This window comes from Salvelinus sp. IW2-2015, linkage group LG20 (assembly GCF_002910315.2).
Source record: "Salvelinus sp. IW2-2015 linkage group LG20, ASM291031v2, whole genome shotgun sequence".
NCBI lineage: Eukaryota > Metazoa > Chordata > Actinopteri > Salmoniformes > Salmonidae > Salvelinus > Salvelinus sp. IW2-2015.
The window spans coordinates 62,837,187-62,861,367 of record NC_036860.1 but is presented as its reverse complement, the minus strand read 5'-3'; the positions used below and the strand labels follow the sequence as shown (position 1 = coordinate 62,861,367).

The 24,181-nt window shown below is 42.9% G+C and overlaps 1 protein-coding gene across 1 annotated transcript in view; it reads right to left on the bottom strand.

The window, feature by feature from the left end:
- Nucleotides 1-18,037, bottom strand: part of LOC111981002 (integrin alpha-1) — a 95,930-nt gene extending 77,893 nt beyond the window's left edge. Inside the window, 1 exon segment of the mRNA XM_070449762.1 lies at nt 17,644-18,037. Coding sequence (XP_070305863.1) covers nt 17,644-17,686 — 43 coding nt within the window. The 5' untranslated portion in view covers nt 17,687-18,037.
- Nucleotides 18,038-24,181: the final 6,144 nt, after the last annotated feature.

The following is a 24,181-nucleotide window of genomic DNA, read 5'->3' as shown; positions in this document are numbered from 1 at the left end:
ATTGGTTCTCTCTTGGGCTCTATTGGGTTCTGATATTGGTTCTCTCTTGGGCTCTACTGGGTTCTGACATTGGTTCTCTCTTGGGTTCTATATGGGTTATGAAGTGGTTTTTACTCCAACTGGAGAGACTTCAACTTCTGCTGTGATCACTTCATTATGTTCACAGTAAAATTAATCTATTTGCTTAGCACTGTTTTATGCGCCACCGCTGCGCCAATCAGCTCCCGAGTGGTGCAGCGTCTAAGCGCACTTCATCTCAGTGCAAGAGGTGTCACTGCAGCTCCTGGTTTATCCAGCTGCATCACATCCGGCTGTTGATTGGGCGCACACAATTGGCCGGAGTAGGCCGTCATTGTAAATAAGATGACTTGCCTAGTTAAATAAAAAAATAATGAATGTATTGTTATATGATTAGGCTACAAAGTCATCTCTACCCATAGATGTGGCTGTCTATTTAGAGTCCCTATAAATCTCAGTGGAAAGTCATTTAATGTGTGCGTAGGATGTAACAGAATGTGGTAGGTTGTGCTCAAACACAGACGTGTCTTAATATGCAATGAAGACAGGACTGAGAAAACATAAGATGAGTCCTATTGGCAAGTCAAGTGTTAGCTGGAATGGATGTAGGCAGAGGACGCTGTACATTAAACAAGAACAACATTGGCACCATACAGTAACATAATGCCTCAGAGTCAATTGAACGTACACATGACCCATTCATTCAACAGGGACTGTTCCCCATTAACCATTCATTCAACAGGACTGTTCCCCATTAACCAATTCATTCAACAGGGACTGTTCCCGTTAACCAATTCATTCAACAGGACTGTTCCCCATTAACCAATTCATTCAACAGGACTGTTCCCCGTTAACCAAATTCATTCAACAGGGACTGTTCCCCATTAACCAATTCATTCAACAGGGACTGTTCCCCATTAACCAATTCATTCAACAGGGACTGTTCCCCATATGACCCAATTCATTCAACAGGGACTGTTCCCCATTAACCAATTCATTCAACAGGGACTGTTCCCCATTAACCAATTCATTCAACAGGGACTGTTCCCCATTAACCAATTCATTCAACAGGGACTGTTCCACATTAACCAATTCATTCAACAGGGACTGTTCCCCGTTAACCAATTCATTCAACAGGGACTGTTCCCCATTAACCAATTCATTCAACAGGGACTGTCCCCATTAACCAATTCATTCAACAGGGACTGTTCCCCGTTAACCAATTCATTCAACAGGGACTGTTCCCCGTTAACCAATTCATTCAACAGGACTGTTCCCCATTAACCAATTCATTCAACAGGGACTGTACCCATTAACCAATTCATTCAACAGGACTGTTCCCCATAACCAATTCATTCAACAGACTTTCCCCGTTAACCAATTCATTCAACAGGGACTGTTCCCCGTTAACCAATTCATTCAATAGGACTGTTCCCCGTTAACCAATTCATTCAATAGGACTGATCCCCATAGACCCATTCATTCAGTAGGATCGTTCCCCATTGACCAATTCATTCAATAGGGACTGTTCCCAATTTACCAATCATTCAATAAGGACCGCTTCCTCATTCACTGTGTGTCCATCTACAGTATGCACTGTATGTGAAGTCCATGGAGCTGCCTGCCATATCTGATTCCATATTGGAACTGGAACTTCCAAATCTATTCATTGGACCGCTGATTTTTAAAGGCCTGGAACAAGGAATAGGAATACAAGTCACCACCCACGAATTACATAATTCTCCCTGCTGGTTGTCAAGGATTTCATGCCAGAATCTTCCCCATCCCCAATCGTGCTCTATCACACACCCCACAACTCATCCTAACCCTCATCCAAATATTACTAACAACCAACTCATGTTCAAAAGTGCTGATCACAAAGCTTTTTATCAGCGGAGCTAACTTGCAACACAAAGCGGGATAGGAGTTAAGGGAGCGCTGCGCTCGATTAAACATTTCAGAGAAATACACCCCGTGATGAGGTTAAAGGTTCACTTCTTCTATCTCCCGTAGGCAACCTTCCTCTCCCAGTAGGCAACCTTCATCTCCCGTAGCAACCTTCATCTCCCCTTTGGCAACCTTCATCCCCCTTTGGCAACCTTCATCTCCCCGTAGGAAACCTTCATCTCCCCGTAGGAACCTTCATCTCCCCGTAGCAACCTTTCATCTCCCCGTAGGCAACCTTTCATCTCCCCGTAGGCAACCTTCAATCTCCCCGTAGGCAACCTTTCATCTCCCCGTAGGCAACCTTTCATCTCCCCGTAGGCAACCCTTTTCACTTCCCCTTAGGCAACTTTCATCTTCCCCTTAGGCAACTTTCATCTCCCCTTAGGCAACTTTCATCTCCCCTTAGGCAACTTTCATCTCCCCTTAGGCAACTTTCATCTCCCCTTAGGCAACTTTCATCTCCCCTTAGGCAACCTTCATCTCCCCTTAGGCAACCTTCATCTCCCCTTAGGCAACCTTCATCTCCCCTTAGGCAACCTTCATCTCCCCATAGGCAACCTTCATCTCCACTTAGGCAACCTAAAGCAAATAATCAGCAGTGTAATTTTAGAGAGAGTCAGTGAGCAGAAAAAGTTTGTGGGTAAACAGTCCACAAGAAACTGTTAACTGTAAATTGATTCATAAACCATAAGCATACTGTAGCAGATCGCCCTATTTGACAATGGTGTCAATATGTAGACTATAAAATAAATGAAAGCTTTGTTATCTCAGCCAATAGGCAATATTGCAGTGGGCCTCTCTCTTTCTCTCTTGTGCTCAACAGACAATGAGGGATGAGAAAAGAGAACATGTATTGTCTATCCTTTCATTTCATTAGATAGGCATTTTTGATTTCATAATTTGTCCACAGACAGTGACATTTTTATGCTTTGTTTCATAAGTCTCCAAGCATAAAAATCCACTTGCATTCCACTGCGTTACAATGCATTACACTGTTTCCTTTTTCTGCTACACTGGAACTGTGTTGTAATGATTTGGGCTCCCGAGTGTCGCAGTGGTCTAAGGCACTGCATCTCAGTGCTAGAGCTGTCACTACTGACCCTGGTTCGATTCCAAGCTGTATCACAACTGGCCAAGATTTGGAGTCCCATAGGGCGACGCACAATTGGTCCTGCGTTGTTAGGGTTTGGCTGGGGTAGACCGTCATTGTAAATAATAATTTGTTCTTAACTGACTCGCCTAGTTAAATAAAAATCTGTACAACACTGTGAAGGTTGGATTTCACAGCGAGGAGATAACAATGCAGAACTGATTTCTTGCCCAGAATGAGGCATTTTTATGAAGTGCCGATAAAGACCGGCTACTGTACAATATCTACAAAAAATTAACTGGACCTTTCAACACAAGAAAAAAATTATAATAATCAAATACAGCTTCAAAAGAAGAGAGCAGTAAGTGTACGTTTAAATTAGGCAGCATGCCGGCCTATTCCCTGCCGCTCTCAAAGAAAAAACAGGATTCTTATAAGAATACCCACCATGCATCAGCCAATGGGAATACGTTTCACACATTGATCAATTAACAAACAAGGGAAACCATTACATTATATACCTGTTCATATTATAAACATACATTTATTTCCATAGCACACACACTTCAATTAAGGTGCTACACCATGCATTAAGTACAAATTGAAGTTAGGGATATGAACATATACGCCCTGGGAATAAGCTACATCCGCATATCTCGTACCATGAAAAACCTTGCGCTCGAACCGACCCTCATTTCAATGTCAAATCTCCGACCAGGAAATGGATAGAACTCTTCAATCACAATAAACAAGGTAATAATTCAAATTTAGGTAGATTCAGCTTAACGTTTCATTTACTAAACATGATCACATTATAGAGGTAACTTCTGATTGTTACATACATGATAAGAAATAATAAAATGTTACTGCGTAGACACCACGGATTGGAACATATTCAGTGACAACAATGCCAACATACACGACTCCACAGACAGGTTCACATCCTAAATCAATTCATAGGAAGAGAACTGCATACCATCAAATATGTTTCTATTACACAGCAATGACTTGCCATTGTTCACTGGTRAGCTTAGGGCTCTCCGCAGTGCCAAAGAGGAAGACCACACGAGCAAGACCAGGGACCTCTATAGAGAGGCCAAGAAAAAGGTACCCTCATGAATTCAGCCAAACAGCAGTACAAAGACAGGATAGAGCAACAGCTCTCCAGCTAATTTTTATCAGCATGTTAAATGTGCAACCAGAGGGAAAAAAATGATAGACCATCTTTACTCCACACAGAGAYGCGTACAAAGCTCTCCCTTGCAATCCATTTGGTAAATCTGACCATAACTCTATCCTCCTGATTCCTGCTTGCAAGCAAAAATTAAAGCAGGAAGCACCAGTGACTCGGTCTATAAAAAAGTGGTCAGATGAAGCAGATGCTAAACTACAGGACTGTTTTGCTAGCACAGGCAGATTCTTCTGATGGCATTGAGGAGTACGCCACATCAGTCACTGGCTTTATCAATAAGTGCAACGAGGACGTCGTCCCCACAGTGACTACGTACATACCCCAACCAGAAGCCATGGATTACAGGCAACATTCTCACTGAGCTAAGAGTACAGTTGCAGCTTTCAAGGAGCGGAACTCTAACCCGGAAGCTTATAAGAAACGCCGCTATGCCCTCCGACGAACCATCAAACAGGCAAAGCGTCAATACAGGACTAAGATCGAATCGTACTACACCGGCTCCGACGCTCGTCGGATGTAGCACGGCTTGCAAACTATTATAGACTACAAAGGGAAGCACAGCCGAGAGCTGCCCAGTGACACGAGCCTACCAGATGAGCTAAATGACTTCTATGCTCACTTCGAGGTAAGTAACACTGAAACATGCATGAGAGCATCAGCTGTTCTGGACGACTGTGTGATCACGCTCTCCACAGCCGATGTGAGTGAGACCTTTAAACAGGTCAACATTTACAAGGCCGCAGGGCCAGACGGATTACCAGGACATGTACTCCGAGCATGCGCTGACCAACTGGCAAGTGTCTTCACTGACATTTTCAACCTCTCCCTGTCTGAGTCTGTAATACCAACATGTTTCAAGCAGACCACTATAGTCCCTGTGCCCAAGAAAACTAAGGTAACCTGCCTAAATGACTACTGACCCGTAGCACTCACGAGTGTAGCCATGAAATGCTTTGAAAGGCTGGTCATGGCTCACATCAACACCATTATCCCAGAAACCCTAGAGCCACTCCAATTTGCATACCGCCCTAACAGATCCACAGATGATGCCATCTCTATTGCACCCCACACTGCCCTTTCCCACCTGGACAAAAGGAACACCTATGTGAGAATGCTATTCATTGACTACAGTTCAGCGTTCAACACCATAGTGCCCTCAAAGCTCATCACTAATCTAAGGACCCTGGGACTTAACACCTCCCTCTGCAACTGGATCTTGGACTTCCTGACGGGCCGCCCCCAGGTGGTAAGGGTAGGTAACAACACATCCGCCACGCTGATCCTCAACACGGGGGCCCCTCAGGGGTGCGTGCTCAGTCTCCTCTTGTACTCCCTGTTCACTCATGACTGCACGGACAGGCACGACTCCAACACCATCATTTAGTTTGCTGATGACACAACAGTGGTAGGCCTGATCACCGACAATGATGAGACAGCCTATAGGGAGGAGGTCAGAGACCTGACCATGTGGTGCAAGGACAACAACCTCTCCCTCAACGTGATCAAGGAGATGATTSTGGACTACAGGAAAAAGAGGACCGAGCACGCCCCCATTCTCATCGACAGGGCTGTAGTGGAGCAGGTTGAGAGCTTCAAGTTCCTTGGTGTCCACATCACCAACAAACTAACATGGTCCAAGCACACCAAGACCGTCGTGAAGAGGGCACGACAAAACCTATTCCCCCTCAGGAGACTGAAAAGATTTGTCATGGGTCCTCAGATCCTCAATAGGTTTTACAGCTGCACCATCGAGAGCATCCTGACGGGTTGCATCACTGCCTGGTATGGCAACTTCTCGGCCTCCGACCGCAAGGCACTGCAGAGGGTAGTGAGTACGGCCCAGTACATCACYGGGGCCAAGCTTCCTGCCATCCAGGACCTCTACACCAGGCAGTGTCAGAGGAAGGCCCTAAAAATTGTCAAAGACTCCAGCCACCATAGTCATAGACTGTTCTCTCTGCTACCGCACAGCAAGCGGTACCGGAGGGCCAAGTCTAGGTCCAAGAGATTTCTAAACAGCTTCTACCCCCAAGCCATAAGACTGCTGAACAGCTAATCAAATGGCTACCCAGACTATTTGCATTGCCCCCCCCATACACTGCTGCTACTCTCTGTTATTATCTATGCATAGCCACTTTAATAACTCTACCTACATTTACATAATAACCTCAATTACCTCGACACCGGTGCCCTCGCACATTGACACATTGACTCTGTACCGGTACCCCCTGCATATACCCCCGCTATTTACTGCTGCTCTTTAAATATGACTTTTTGGGCGGTATTTTCTTAAAACTGCATTGTTGGTTAAGGGCTTGTAAGTAAGCATTTCACTGCAAGGTCTACACCTGTTGTATTTGCCACAAGTGACAAATACATTTGATTTGAAAAACACCTTTCGGACTCTTTATCCCTCCGCACTGGTGCGCCGCAAGGCTGCGTGCTCTCACCTCTACTCTACTCATTCGACACCAACGACTGCACTTCCAACAACGCATCTGTCAAACTACTAAAGTTTGCAGATAAAAACCACTCTGATCGGTCTCATCACCGACAGCGATGAGTCCATGTACCGTGGAGAGGTCGACCGGCTAGTCGCAATAACCTATAAGTCAACACAGAAAAAACTGTAGAAATGGTGGTTGAYTTCAGAAAACGCCTCCCACCATCTCTCCCCCTCAAGATTGATGGCTCAGCTGTCAGCACAGCTGAATTATTCAAATTCCTGGGCACAATCATCTCCCAAAACGTCAAGTGGGTGGATAACATCACAGCGGTCACCAAGAAGGCACAAAGGCATATGTATTACTTGCGGCAGCTGAAAAAATCTCCCTGACAATCCTGATCCGGTTTTACAGATCAGTCCATCCTCACCTCCTCCATCACCATCTGGTTTGGGTCTGCGTCTGCCTGCTGCACTATGCAATGGGGCAGGTAGCATTCTCCTGACATCCGCCAACCCYAGATTCGACCGTCGGACCGAGTCCAATGGCGGTGAGCCTTACACCACTCCAGCCGACGCTTGGCATTGCGCATGGTGATCTTAGGCTTGTGTGCTGCTGCTCGGCCATGGAAACCCATTTCATTAAGCTCCCAACAAACAATTGTTGTGCTGTTGCTTCCAGAGGCAGTTTGGAACTCGATAGTTAGTGTTGCAACCGACAGACAATTTTTACGCGCTACGCTCTTCAGCACTTGTTGGTCCCGTTCTGTGAGCTTGTGTGGCCTACTACTTCGTGGCTGAGCCGTTCTTGGTCCTAGACGTTTCCACTTCACAATAACAACACTTACATTTGACCGGGGCAGCTCTAGCAGGGTAGAAATTTTATGAACTGACTTGTTGGAAAGGTGGCATCCTATGACGGTGCCACGTTGAAAGTCACTGAGCTCTTCAGTAAGGCCATTATACTGCCAATGTTTGTCTATGGAGATTGCATGGATGTGTGCTCAATTTTACATACCTGTCAGCAAAGGGTGTGGCTGAAATAGCCGAATTTKAAGGAGTGTTCACATACTTTTGAATATATAGTGTATGAGCCGTCCTCCCCTCAGCAGCCTCCACTGGTATACCCACTGTACATGTGTATATCTGCTCATTCTCTTATAGCTCTATGCTCACTCTACCTAGTTGTATATAATGTATGCAAACTTTGTGTCAACTTCGCTGTCTGTGTTCTGTCTCTAAATGTTGTCTATCACTAGCAGCACCATATCACTAAGTAACATTCTGAGTATGTTGTCTATCACTAGCAGCACCATATCACCAAGTAACATTCTGATATTTGTCATATCACTAGCAGCACCATATCACCAAGTAACATTCTGAGTATGTTGTCTATATCACTAGCAGCACCATATCACCAGGTAACATTCTGAGTTTTTAATCACAGCAGCACCATATCACCAAGTAACATTCTGAGATGTTGATATCACTAGCAGCACCATATCACCAATCACTAGCAGGCACCATATCACCAGATCACGAGCAGGCACCATATCACATCACTAGCAGCACCATATCACCAGTAACATTCTGAGTATGTTGTCTATATCACTAGCAGCACCATATCACCAAGTAACATTCTGAGTAGGTGGCTTATCACTAGCAGCACCATATCACCAAGTAACATTCTGAGTGTGTTGGTATACTAGCAGCACCATATCACCCAATCACGTAGCAGCACCATATCACCAATCACTAGCAGCACCATATCACCAAGTAACATTCTGAGTATGTTGTCTATATCACTAGCAGCACCATATCACCAAGTAACATTCTGAGTAGTTGTCTATATCACTAGCAGCACCATATCACCAAGTAACATTCTGAGTATGTTGTCATATCACTAGCAGCACCATATCACCAATAACATTCTGAGTATGTTGTCTATATCACTAGCAGCACCATATCACCAGGTAACATTCTGAGTATGTTGTCTATATCACTAGCAGCACCATATCACCAAATAACATTCTGAGTATGTTGTATATCACTAGCAGCACCATATCACCAAGTAACATTCTGAGTATGTTGGATATCACTAGCAGCACCATATCACCAAGTAACATTCTGAGTATGTTGGATATCACTAGCAGCACCATATCACCAAGTAACATTCTGACTGTGTCAATGTAATTAGTGAATATCGGTGATTCTGATTCCGAAACGCTCAACAATGGGTTTCGGCGCAAAACCATATGCTGACGCTCCAAACTCAAACTCTAATACATGTTTCTCATATTTTACAGGTGATCAGCAACAATCAAGAGGACATTTCTAACCCACATCATTATCAATAAATAGATGTGCTTCTCATCAACTGTAAATCATCTGTAACTATACAGTAATAACTTAGTGTAGGAACTGTGTGAACTTGAACTAGCTAACTTTTCTAGGGTTCCATGGGTCAAAGTTCAGGGGCATGTACATAAGCCAGGCAGATCAATCATGAAGAATGTCTAAATGCTTTGCAAGTAGGTTTCCCTGACCCGAAAGTGCAACACTTTAGAAAAAAAACATTTGTCTTGAAGAAAAAACTGAGTGTGTGTTGCATTGTTGCCCTCCTGGCCTAGATCAGAAGAGAAAATCAGAATTAAAAAAACATTTGTTTTGGAGAAGAACAACATGGTGGTGCAGTGGATTGCATGTTGCCCTGCAGTAGCTGAGGACTGTGGATAATGTGAACGAGGTGCCCCGTGCAGCCTGTACATCATCTCAGTGTGATGCCACAGTGATGGATGGGTCTGGCCTCTTGCTGCTGGGGGTGAGAGGAAAGAGAGGGGGGTTGGGTGGCAGGTCTGATCACTGCTCTGAGGCCTGGTGCACAGATGATGCAGGGCTGAAGCACACACAGAAACACACACAGACATACACACAGATACAGATGCACGCACGCACGCATGCAGACATTTATGCACACACACACACATACACCCCTCAGGGGCCTTGTGTATCTGCTGACAGCCTCTGTGTGTTGTTGTGTGTGTGTGTGTGTGTGTGTGTGTGGTGTGTGTGTGTGTGTGTGTTGTGTGTGTGTGTGTGTGTGTGTGTGTGTGTGTGTGTGTGTGTGTGTGTGTGGTGTGTGTTTCTTTTGGTGGCGTGTTGATAGTGCATCTGGAACACCAGAGAACCAGAGAACACCAGAACACCAGAGTACCATGGACAGAGTTTTCTGTTTTCAAAAGCATTGTGTAAAACAGGATTAACACAATCAAGACATACCAGATTTTTTTTTTTCCATGGCCGGATTATTACATTTCATCAGAAAAAAAAGCAAAATGTCTACTATCCTATATCTTGACATTTGAAGAGCTTGACTTTCCTTCCCCTCAGAGCTTTGTGGAGCTTCTTATCTTTTCTCAGAGCTGGTGTTTGTTTGTGAACCTAACGACCCTGGTTGCTGTAGCTGGTGCCTGGCGTCTCTCTGGCCTCTCTCCCACTGTTGTTGTTCTTATTGTTGTTCTAAAGTGAAGATAACCAACCTCCCAACCTCCCTCACCTCCTCACCTCCCACAGTCCTCTTCCCCTCTTCCTCCTTCTCACCCATCCTCCCCACCTCTCCTTCCCAGTTTTATGTGAGGTGGGTCTCTTGAGGCTCTGGGACCGGGGTCACCGGAGGTCACGACCTTGGGGTTGCTAGATGACTGGACTCTAAATGTGCCGTCACACCTGCTCCAGTCCCACCAGAGAGTCACGGTTGTTCTTTTAAAAGAATTAAGGGAGAAACTTGGCTTTTAACCCTAATATGTTTCATTACATTGGGATTACTCCAACACATGGTGGAATCCAACACATGAGGAGACCAAAAGCACTGCTTTTTGATACATTGCTTCCTTAACCCGGAAGCCAGACGCACCAATGTATTGGAGGAAACCGTGTCCAACTGGCGAAACAAAGTAATTTTGCAGGTGCCCGGCCCACCACAAGGAGTCGCTAGAGCACAATTTGACAAGGAAATCCCGGCTGGCCAAACCYTCCCCTAACCTGGACGAGGCTGGGCCAATTGTGCGTTGCCTCATGGGTCTCCCGGTCAAGGCCGTGCTTTCAGTGTTGCGCGAATGCTGCCATCTATCCACAGTTTTTGGTTTGTTACATTTTAATCATCACAGTAGGAACAACATCCTCTATGCACTATCTGATGAGCCCAGTGACAGAGTCAGTGTAGTTGTCGATGTTATTTCCAGAGGTGACCCAGAACATTTCCCAGTCCACGTGATCGAGAAACAGTCCTGTAGCATGAATTCTGATTGGTCAGACCAACGCTGAACAGTCCTTATCACGGGTGCTTCTTGTTTAAATTTCTGTATATATGCGGGGAAGAGCAGAATGGAGGCGTGATCTGATTTGCAGCTGTCATGGAAGGGAGAATAACAATGGTCACGCGTCCTCTCTCCACGTGTAACACAGGAGATGTGTTGGTGGAATTTCAGGAAATGTTTTCCTATAAATTCTACTAAGGTTTCCTGACCGCAAGATTGTCATATTTTACATTCAGCACAAAGGTTTTGATATTTCCAAACCAATTATTTGTCCGGTTAAATGATTGCAAGTGTATAGACATGAAACTCCTACAAAGCATTATAGTTGGCTGCTTTCCAAGCCAGTAATTGTGTCTACTGGCATACAGTGATGTTTGATAGAGGTTGTTTGGTATGCCTGAGCTAAACCCTTTCACAAGGTAATTTTTCTCAATGGCAAACATTACTCATCTGAGCTCTTAAAAGCTTTGTCAACACCAGTATATGGGATCTGTCAAGACATGGGATCAGCTTACAGTGGGCTAGGCCGCTTATTGGGACTGTGGACACACATGGTCTTGTTTATTTTACCTGATGTCTTGTTACAGTCAGTAGATACTAGACACTACATACTATTCCCTGGACACACATGGTATTGTTTATTTTACCTGATGTCTTGTTACAATATTTACATGTTGACTGTTTGTGGAGTCTCATGAAGTCATATTTAGTCAGATTTTTCAGTTCTCGTATTTCTTTTCTGGGACTGCCATACCATATTGATGTAACCTCTCAAAGAAAACCTTCTTGATATCTATACTCTTATAAAAAGGGTCCTATCTAGAACCTAAAAGGGTTCTTTGGCTGTCCCCATAGGAGAACCCATTGAAGAACCATTTTTGGTTCTAGGTAGAACCCTTTTGTGTTACATGTAGAACCCTCTCCACAGAAGGTTATACATGGAACCTAAAAGGGTTCTACCTGGAACCAAAAAGGGTTCTACCTGGAACCAAAAAGGGTTCTCCTATGGGGACAACCGAAGAACACTTCTGGAACACTTTTTTCTAAGAGTGTAGTTTCTAGTTCTCAGTAACAAACAACAAGCTGCTTGCTTCCAGTGTTTCATGTGAGCCAATAAAAGAGAAGACAGTAGACAGTGGGTCAGCCCGTCAGACAGCCAGTAAAGGAATGTGTTTTTTTAGGCTCCAAGTATGGAGGGAGACGTTCAGAGTGAGATCTTCTGGAAKATCTGGGGCTTCTGCCAGGGGATGCTCTGGATTTACGACCGACCAAGCAAAGGGGGAGAAGAGACCCTCAATGCCAGGGCCAGGGTTAAGGGGACTGAGTGGCAGCCTGTCTGTTGAACAAAGCTTGACCATCACTCCTTCTCTCACTCCACTGGTATACCCTGACCTGGGTTCAAAATGATTTAAAATACTTTTATTGAACTTGCCTGGAGAGCCAGATGAGCGGGTTTGCACTTTTGGGACTATTCCATTGAATTCACTGAATGAAAATAAATGACGCTCTCATTTTTGGAATTTACAGTGCATATTAAATTAGCAGCGGTTGCAAACATCTACTGTATCTGCATAGTGAACTACTTATAGAGGATGATGCTGCTATGGGAGAGATTCAGACTGTCGGGCTGTGGGTTCAGTTCAGACTGGCTCCTCTTCTCCAGACTCATAAATACAGCCAGACCACTAATGTCTTCAGACAAACTGCCCGGCCTCCACCCCTTCACTCATCTTCAAACAGCCAATGAATTAGCTCTTTAATCAAATCAGCTGCAGCAGCATTCCATACATAAAGGAACCTTCAGACAGTGAAAGAAATTAAGAGTTAATTTACAAAATGCTATATGCACCAATTTTTTATATATATATATTTTTCACCAGAAATGATTGCTTATGGATATTTTGTGTGTAAAATGTATCTATTCTCAGATTTTTTATTCATAGATTTAAGACAGTGTTTTTTTTTGCTAAACGCTATATATCCATTGTTTAGCTGGAATGGAATGTTCGTATCCTGTATATTTGACTGTGATATGTGATTGTCTCACCTAGCTATCTTAAGATGAATGTACTTACTGTAAGCTGCTCTGATAAGAGCATATGCTAAATTACTAAAACAAATGAAAAAAGTTTTACATTGATGTCACAAATGTATAATTTTTACATTTCTTTATAAAAAATTTACTTATTTGTTACATTTGTGTAAAACCTAGCATTATTTGTCTCTGAAATGAAAACCAGTGAATCTGTCACGTTCTGACCATAGTTATTGTGTGTTTTACTTGTTTTAGTGTTGGTCAGGACGTGAGCTGGGTGGGCATTCTATGTTGTGTGTCTAGTTTGTCTGTTTCTATGTTTGGCCTAATATGGTTCTCAATCAGAGGCAGGTGTTTTGTGTTGTCTCTGATTGGGAATCATATTTAGGTGGCTTGTTTTGTGTTGGGGTTTGTGGGTGGTTGTTTCCTGTCTTTGTGTTCATTTCACCAGAGAGGACTGTTTCGGTTTGCCACGTTTGTTATTTTGTAAGTGTTCACGTTATCGTCTTAATTAAATCATGTTGAGCACAGACTACGCTGCGTCTTGGTCCGATCCCTGCTACACCTCCTCTTCAGACGAGGAGGAAGGCTGCCGTTACAGAATCCAAGATTTTAAACAAATACATGTCTGTCATTGAACAACCGCATGACATCAATAGATAGTAAAAAAACACACCAATCTATTTGATAATTTCTTGAAATAAAAAAGCAAATTTACCATCTTTTTGGAATGAAACCCTAAAAATGTATTGTCACGACTTCCGCCGAAGTCGGTCCCTCTCCTTGTTCGGGCGGTGTTCGGCGGTCGACGTCACCAACCTTCTAGCCATCACTGACCCATTTTTCATTTTCCATTGGTTTTGTCTTGTCTTCCTTCACACCTGGTTCCAATCCCATCAATTACATGTTGTGTATTTAACCCTCTGTTTCCCCTCATGTCCTTGTCAGAGATTGTTTTACTGTATGTGATTGTGCTAGTATGTGTTGGTGTGCGACGGGTTTTTGTTATTTTTGTATATTTTGGTTTTTGGAGTTTGGTCAGCACTCATTAAACGACTCCGTTTATACCAAGTTCGTTCTCCTGCGCCTGACTTCCCTGCCACCAACACGCACCCATTACATGTATACTGTTGGTGGAGAGATGGGTGATACACTGTGGAGAGGGAGATAAACGGTGGGGAAGGAGATACACTGTGGTCCTATTTACACCTGCTGATATACGGCGATGGGAACAATCTCACTTCTCTAAAGAATGCTGAGGATTCGCTTCTCTGTGTATTTTTGAGTGCGTTCCCTCAAATTTCAGTTGAAAGGCATAGTTCATTTGAAAGACATAAAACATTACTCCTTGATTGCATATGTGAACAGATGTACAGATGTTCAATGAACACCCTTTGTAAGTATCATACCACACACATCTGTGAGTAACATGAATACGTGAATGTACACAATGTGTTATTACGAGTCGGCTACATAAGCCCTACTGTACATCCCATAAATTGATTAGCGACATTGAGACTGACAAAAAAAACATAATGACAGAATCTGAGATATAAGAAACAATCTGTAATGTATGAATACACACTCTTGTGTATCATGTTCTGACTGATGTGTTACAAAGATTATGAGCAAGAAGACCACCATAAATAATCCCTCGACACCTTCATCCTCAAGAACAAACATCACTGTAATCTACATGTCCAAGAGCTTTGTGTGTCCATTCTGTATAAGAGTTAGAACATCAGTGTGTGCGGTTGGATTGTGTGCGTGTGTTCTTACATTCATATGGCTAAGCATATCCGCGTGTTTTCAAGTGTCCAGAGTAAGTTGACTTGTCCCAGTCCCACACACCCCTGATTGAAGCCAGATGAGCTCTCCTCGAGGTCCCAAACCAAAAGCACCTGTACTCCCATCTCCGTTAGGAATTTATACGGTTCAAATGCCGCCACTACAATAACCACATGTGGGCCCCTGGGCCACGCTGGAGCGGCACTCCTAGCTTAACATGGGATTTCTGAGTATGGTCCCAACCAGTAGGTTCCAGCCAAGCCCCCCTCATTCATAAACAATCAGGCAGCTCACAGAGGTAGACAAGGTCATTGATTGGTTCAATACTCAGGACGAGTAGCTAGGACAATAACCACTAAACAAAGCTCCTCACAAATGCATTATTCCAAGGAGGGGAGGGGTGAGGGAGGGGGCATGGAACTGATGAGATATGAGTTATCCCACTACTATAGATGTGTTCCATCTGAACTAAAGAAGTCTAGGGTCAGATTCATTAGGTCATGGAACGGAAAATGTTTTGCAGCAGAAAATGTAAAAGTAGTCTCTCCCTGTTAACTTCTGTTTACTTCCATTTGGTGTTTAATGAACTGGGTCTGAGTATGCAGTCAGTGGTCTGTGGGGAGAGGACCCAGAGCCTAAGTAGGGAGACTCTTGGTCTTTGCACCAAATGGCACCCTATTCCCTATTTACGGACCCTGCTCAAAAGTAGTGCACTAACTGGGGAATAGGATACCATTTGGGACGCAAACTTGGTGTRATGTGATAGCGGCTAATGTGAGCCTCTAACTCAATTCTCTAATGACGGTCACGAGCCGGTGACGAGCCGATGTCACATGTGAGCGTAGGAATCTGAGAATAAGAGGGACGCTCACACTGTTGACTTTACAGTAACAGAGGAGCATTTCAAGGTTTCAGACCCAGTCCCAGGCTGCGCCCCAAATGGCAACCTATTCCCTATGTATTGAACTACTTTTGACCAAGGCCCATAAGGCTCTGATCAAAAGTAGGCCATTATATGGGGAATGGTGCCATTTAGGAAGCAGACCCAGTCTCAAATACATTGTTGGTACTTTCCCCCCTTTTAGAACTACAGGAACATGACCTGAGAAGTTAATTCAGTACTGCTGGACTTATAACTGAGTGTTCAGTCACAAGTCACTGCGGGACTTCCCACACCAGCAACAGGCATATCTGTTTTCAAATACACACCGGTACAAAATAGGCTTTAAAAGTGTCTGAAAATTAAATGAGTTCATATTGATAAGCCCAGAGTTCCAAATGTGCAAACTTTCAATAATTGGTCTTTGGAATATTGAAAATGAAATTATATTGATAATTTATTACATCACCGGCAGTGTCAGAAATCCTACACCTGGTTGCGTGACATGAGGTCTGGCTTTGGACTAACACCACACAGGAACTCCATTTAATTCACTTCAGATTACTTATTATTACTGTAGGTACTTACCCATTTTATCTCAGCACTGATTGTATTCCGAAATACAAGACATCACAATTTAGACAAAAACCAAAATTGTTGATAAATATATTCCTACATAGTGCCTTCAGAAAGTATTCACACCCCCATTGACTTTTTCCATATTTTGTTGTGTACCTGGCCCCACAAAACATCATAATGTCAGAGAGGAATTATGTTTTTCAACATTTTGACAAATTACTTAAAAATGAAAAGCTGAAATGTATTGAGTCAATAAGTATTCAACCCCTTTGTTACGATAAGCCTAAATAAGTTCAGGAGTAAAAAATGAACAAGTCACATAATAAGTTGTATARACACACTCTGTGTGCAATAATAGTGTTTAACATCATTTTTTCATGACTACCTCATCTCTGTACCTGTAACGGTTTTCTTCCATTGGTGAAGGAGAGGACCAAAATGCAGCGCGGCTAGTGTTCAACATATTTAATAAACAAAGAGACGAATACGTGAACACTATACAAAATACAAAATAACAAATGTGAAAACCGAGACAGACCTATCTGGTGCAGAACACAAACACAGAGACAGGAAACAACCACCCACAAAATCCCAAAACAAAACAATTCTCAATCAGGGACAACGATTGACAGCTGCCTCTGATTGAGAACCATATTAGGCTGAACACAGAAACAGACAAACTAGACACACAACATAGAAATGCCCACCCAGCTCACGTCCTGACCAACACTAAAACAAGCACAACACATAAGAACTCTGGTCAGGACGTGACAGTACCGCACATATTCAATTATCTGTAAGGTCTGTCAGTTGAGCAGTTTTTTTTTTTTTATCCATTTGAGTTCAGTCTGTAACACAATACAATTTGGAATAAGTCAAAGGGGTCTGAATACTTTTTGAAGGCACAGCAAAAAGCAATCCAAGCCATTATAACTGTCTCAGAAGAAGTTAATAGGAACCAGGAACCAGGAGTTAATAGGAACCAGGACAGTTCTAGTTCTACTTTTGTATGTTCAATGTTTCTCACAGGAAGTTGCACCACTCACTCAAGCGTCCAAATTAGGCTCCAAATCATAATTCATGCTGAATTCTACTGGTGTACGCCACCGCCCGAGGTAAAAAAAAAAARAAAGTAAATTCAATGTAAAAGTARTTTACACCTAATGGATGCTTTTATGAGTCACGATGAATCATTAATAATTGAGTACACGGTTAATGTCTGTGTGCCTGTGGGACGCGCACAGGAACCTGAATAGTGGACACACACAAGTTAAAACATGCGCGCGCGACAGACTGTTCGCTTGTAGGTTAATAAACTGGTGATAAAATGCATATTCAGAGAAAATATCACCTACCGAGTGCTGTCGTTAATTTCAAATATTGCATTTGCCGGAGCATCTTGGAATAATCAGTTTCCACGGCGGCTGGAGCTGGTATTCTTCGACCCTTCCCGTCAGACGCGCAATATTCAACTGAAGACAGAACTCTCTAGAGGCGTGAGGGGTGATTGAAATAATCTGAGAATTAGTCTGGCATTTCCTGCATGCTAGCATCTGCGTTTGAAGTATTTTAAATTTACAAGAGGAACCCTGTAACTGTCACTTAAAGACGGGCATTTATTCCGTTTTTAAAAATAAGTGTTATTATTCTCCTGGTCTCCCGGCACATCACTGCTCCATATCCTCTTCTGCTGCGTAGGCTACTGTGTGGAGTGGACGGTGCCGGGAGAAGAAGTCAGGACCCAAGAATTCAGTTCACCCTGATATCATAGGCACTGAGTGTGTGGGAGTTGGCTTGCCAAGTCGACCCATGGGAAAATCTTACCATGCAAATAAAACCAGTGACAGAGACGTCTGACTCTGGAAATAATAGCGGTTAGTTATTTTGGAATGGGGAATCGCTACCAAACCAATTTGTCTTGGAAATGTCAACCTTTTTTGCCAGTACTCCACCACCACCAGTGTTGTGTTCCATACCCTATTTCAAAAGATATTCATTTGCTACAACTTGTGGAATTAGGGGAAAATAGCAGGTGCCCCCAGCCCTATACCTAATACTTCACATTTAAATAGGCAACTGGCAACATTTTTTCTTTAACCCTTATTTTACCAGGTAGGCTGACTGAGAACACATTATCATTTACAGCAACAACCTGGGGAATAGTTACAGGGGAGAGGATAAATGAGCCAATTCTAGACTGGGGATGATTAGGTGACCATGATGGTATGAGGGCCAGATTGGGAATTTAGCCAGGACACCAGGGTTAACACCCCTACTCTTACAGTAAGTGCCGTGGGGATCTTTAGTGACCACAGAGAGTCAGGACACCAGAGTTAACACCCCTACTCTTACAGTAAGTGCCATGGGGATCTTTAGTGACCACAAAGAGTCAGGACACCAGGGTTAACACCCCTACTCTTACAGTAAGTGCCAGGACACACAACTATATACCAGGAAGACACTGATTAGTGGTCATATTTTATCCTCCCTTTCTACCCCACCCCACCTATGTCCGTTCCCACTGTCACTGCCTGTTATGGGAGATGTATCGTAGAATAGGAAATATACATACTACAGACAGCTTATGAAGATGCTTGTCCTGAGCAAATCCTTTATAAMTGAAGGAAATTTGTTTAGATTGTGTATCCTAACAGGAAGATATTTGCCTTCTGGACTACCAGTCACCAAATTAGCGTAATGCCACAGTAAAGTAAATCCCTGCTTATTTCATATTCCCTGTAGTGAATGGGATTTTCACTGAACAACTAGGAGTCTGTTACATACAAGGAACCTGGAATATACATAAGAAACTGGAGCTTGTATTTTATGTGTGTTATGTTTGCTTTTATGTATTCTGGATGGTTGACATCTCACTGATTAAACCACCACTAAACACTGAACTCTGTGGGATTTTCATATTCCCAAAATACTCATCTCAGAACCCAGATCCAAATCTCCCGGATGTTGGAAGAGATGAAGGAAGAGGTCAATCAGGAACTATAAAACAATAAACTGTTAGTTAATGTGAATGACTAAAGATGGAAGATAGATAGAGCGAATGAAGTTCCCCTCTCTGAATCAAATAATCAAATTAGTCATGACAGAAATAAGAAAAGACAGTAAGAAGTTTGCTTTCTCTTATTTCATTTATTTACTGCTTTCTTGTCTCTCCCTCCCTCGCTCTCTGACCATTTTTAAAACCCTGAATCCACTCCCTGTTAAAGATGAATACCGCAGGCTAGGGAAACCCTGTTTAGCTCAATGTGGATATTGAGTCAGTAACCTTTTCCTACACATGGGACATGGATTGGAAAGGCTTCAAACCATTTTCTGACAACTCAGCATGAAATAAAGCAGAGTGATTCTACTGATTCTATTCTCAGAACTATGACGGAGAAGAAAGGCAATGTAAACATGAACCAGACATGGGAGGGGTGATGAGTCATCTTGTTCTCAAAGAGAAACTAGACTTTTCCCTTTTTTACTTCCTTGTTTCAGCCTAATTTAGGAACGGTATTTGGACAGTTAGTTTAAAACGCGTTGCACATACCCAATAAACAGGAAATGCCTTTTAGGGAATGGCAGCTGTGATTTCCAAGGTGATACAATGAATCACCAACATCAGTGCTTTACTTTCTGGGTTTGATGAGACAGAACTTATCTTGCCCAATTAGAGCCATGTAAACACTCTGGCCCCGCCCCATGTACCCTCCTCAGGCCCCTGGAGGCCCTATCTGCTCCTCTGTCCTAATGGCCATGCCTAGGACATCAGGGTGCTGTGGCATTTCGGTTACAAACACCTAGCAGCAATGTAGATTGGTCACAAAAGTCAGAAAAGCAATCAAATTAATCGCTTACCTTTGATGATCTTCGGATGTTTGCACTCACGAGACTCCCAGTTACACAATAAATGTTCCTTTTGTTCGATAAAGATTATTTTTATATCAAAAAACCTCCATTTGTTTGGCGCGTTATGTTCAGTATTCCACAGCCTTAGGCAGGTCATCAAGGGTTGACGAAAATTCCAAATAGTATCCGTAAAGTTCGTAGAAACATGTCAAACATTTTTAATAATCAATCCTCAGGTTGTTTTTAACATAAATAATCGATAATATTTCAACCGGACGGTAAACTATTCAATAACAGAGATAAAGAAAATGTCGAGCTACAACTTTGGAACTAATGGAAGGACATTCAGCTATCCACTGATGCGATTTGATAAATCTCGCTMATTTTTCAGAATCTCGCTAATTTTTCAGAATAAAAGCTTGAAACTATGTCTAAAGACTGTTCACACCCTGAGGAAGCCATAGGAAAAGGAATCTGGTTGATATMCCTTTAAATGGACGAAAGGCAGGCAATGGAACAGTGATTYTTCAAAATAAGAGTCACTTCCGGGTTGGATTTCATCAGGTTTTTGCCTGCAAAATCAGTTCTGTTATACTCACAGACAATATTTTGACAGTTTTGGAAACTTTAGATTGTTTTCTATCCTACTCTGTCAATTATATGCATATTCTAGCATCTGGACCTGAGAAATAGGCAGCTTACATTGGGAACGTTATTTTTCCAAACATAAAAATTCTGCCCCCTAGCTTCAAGAGGTTTAATAATATCCCCCTAATGTCGATTGACGCTCTACCGCATCAAACAGTGACATCATTTTGAATCTTGAATAGATCCCCGTGGGTTTATGCTAGAGACTTACCGTTTCTTGTAGTGGCTGCAGCTCAATCCCCTCTTTCTGCCATTATAAATTATGCACCTATTCCATAACATGGGGCTTGGGAAAGCTGCATTTTTCTACACATGAAAGGATCTGGACAAGAAAATCGCCATGCAATCATCTGTAAAACCCGAACCGTGTGAGCTACAAACTAATATGTCACCAATACCGAAAGGGGAGACTATCAGGAACATGACAGCGTCAGTTGTTTAGCTCTACGACATCCACATGCTTTATGGCAGTCGTCTCAACTCTCTGTCTTGGACATCCTGATTTCGAAGAGATCTTCTCACAAAACCGACTGTCCTGACCGATCCGGTTTGATCTGCTCTATGACACACACACGCTTCAGGGTGTACAAATTGCAAAAAATGAAAAAGTTAATAAGAGGTAAAATGAGCCAGAAATAAACATAGTTCTACATTAGTATTATAGTTGTCTTATATTTTAGATAAAGGACAGACATTTCAAAACCTTTTTCCTTAATATCAATTTTTTGACTTTGTGTTGCCTTTCATGAATGTGTTATTCAATGACTTTCTATGGGCTATAGCGGTAAAGGCAGAATTCAATGTTTCATACATTTTTTATATATGTATATATATTTTTATACCTAAAGGGGTCCTAAAATGCAAAATCAAATGGCTAAATTATACATTTTATGACCCCCTTAAAACAATTCCATAGCTTAGCTTAGTAGATATTGCGATCTAAGGGCTTAGACATACAAGGGTTTTAATCGCTCAAACATCATCTCTCTCTCTCTCTCTCTCTCTCTCTCTCTCTCTCTCTCTCTCTCTCTGTCTTTCTCTCCTTCTCTTTCTCTGTCTCTCTTCTGTCTTTCTCACCTTTCTCTCCCTCTTGCTCTGTTCTCTCTTCTTCTCATCTTCTTGTCTTTCTTTCAAAACTCCTCTCTCTCTCTCTTTCTCTCTCTCTCTCCCTCTCTCTCTCTCTCTCTACCTCTCTCTCTCTCTTCTCTCTCTTCTCTCTCTCCTCTCTCTCTCTCTCTCTCCTCTCTCTCTCTCTCGTCTCTCTCCTCTCTCTCATCCCTCTCTCTCTCTCTCTTCGTCTCTCTCTCTCCTCTCTCTTCTCTCTTCTCTCTCTCCTTCTCTTCTCTCTCTCTTGTCTCTCTCTCTTCTCTTTCTCTCCTCCTTTCTCTCCTCTCTCTTTCTCTATCTTTCTCTTCAACATCTCTCTTTCTCTCTCTTTCTTTTCTGTCCTTTCTTCAACTCTCTTTCTTTCTCTATCTTTCTCTCTTTCTTCAAACCCCTCCGCTTCTTCAACTCACCTCTTCTCTCCCTTCTCCTTCAATCTCTCTTCGCTCTTTGCAACTCTCTCTCTTTCTTTCTCTCCCTCTCTCTTCAACTCTCTTTCTTTCTCCCTCTTCTTTCTTCAACTCTCTCTCTCTTTCTTTCCAACTCTCCTCTCTCTTTCTTTCAAACTCCTCTCTCTCTCTCTATCTTCTCCTCTTCTCTCAATCTCTCTCTCGTCTTTCTTCAATCCTCTCTTCTCTTCAAACTCTCTTCTTTCTTTCTTCAAACTCTCTGCTCTCTTCTCTCGTTGTCCTATTTCTCACTCTCTTTCTTCAACTTTCTCTCTCTCTCTCTTTCTGTCTGTCACCTTCTCTTTCACTCACGCTCTGTTTTCACGACCATGCCTAGGCCATCAGCGTGCCCTTGCCTTTTGACTCTGTCAACAATAGTTCAAAGCTGGGGGTTACAGCAAGGGCATAACCTCTCTCCCCTCTCTCCCAGTTACTTTTGGTGTTGTGAAACATGTTCTCTCTCTGAGTCGTTTACAGTTGACAGATTTTATGGGGCTAAATTGGATTGTTGTGAAGGAGCGTTCCAAAGTTGGAAGCCAAGCCATTATGAAATTCAATGCATTTTGCCATTGATCCTAAGTCACTGCATGCTGTGAACTTTGTTATTCAGATCTAAGTGAACTCTCTCTTTGTTTTTACGAAAGCTACTTCTACCGGCACCCATAAAAAAACAAATCCCCTCTTCCAGTAATTTGTTGTAAGTGGGGTGAACAGTAAAGGATGCCAAGCTACACCTCAGCAGTAACTTTCCCCCCAAGGTGCAGTTTCACACCAATCGTATTCACAGGGTTGCAGCATGCAAGCAGTGGTTCTGTGAGGTATTGTCATAGGAATTCAGAGGCTACCAGTCTACTACACAATTGTTTGCAACGTGACATTACATTCAGTGCATTTCCATCGCTCATTGCAATTGGAGGATATCAGATTCTTCTTGGGCAGCAGTTCTGAACAGGAGAAGCCCCAAGCGTGACATATGACATGAGTAGAGAAGTGGTCAGAGGATCAGACTTGTGACCGCAAGTTCAATCCCTAAAAATGATACGGCTTCTAGAATTTAGACCCCTTGAGCAAAGCATTTAAAATATTTATGTTGAATACATGGGTGGCCCTTTGTAAAGCACAACATTAACAACATAGGCAATGGCATGAACATCAACTGGACATCACACTGTACAGTGATGCTGCTTACTGTTGCGCTGCATTTTATACTTTGACTAATTTAATTGACTCAAATCTGATCCACTCAGGATCAGTGACAGTCTGACTGGATCCTCTATTTTTGACTTCCTTCTGGTTTGACAGCTTTCCTCTGGTCATGGTGAGTTCAATCTGCCCAGGGCTGTGTGTCATTAAAATTGATACACTTCAGGGGAGTCAAATCTCCTCAAGTGTCTGCAGCATTGCTTTCCGGTGTTGGGGAATTGACCCATGTTGTAGAGTATAGATCTGACCCATGCTAAATTGCCTCGACTCGAGTAACGAGACATGATTGAGATCATAAGGTCTCCATGCTCCCTCGTGGTGCTCAAATTAAGATGACTTTTACCCCCTCTAACTCCTTCATTTTGGATTGAAACACATATTAGCCTTTGATACTTTGACCAGAGATAGAGAGCAGCCTGAGGGAAGGGTTATCCGTAGATAGTTAGCCTATGGGCTGGAGGGCAGGGTCATCCTGGGTAGAAAGAGGACCAAAACAGGCTCATCCTGGTAGAGATGAAATAGAAGATTAGCCTTCGCACTGCAGTTCTGTGTTCAACTCTCTATGGTCTTTCGGGCTTGGCATGCAGGTCTAGAATTAAGTTAGGTTCTCTATCGTTCTCCTGAAGGGTGCATTTCCTCC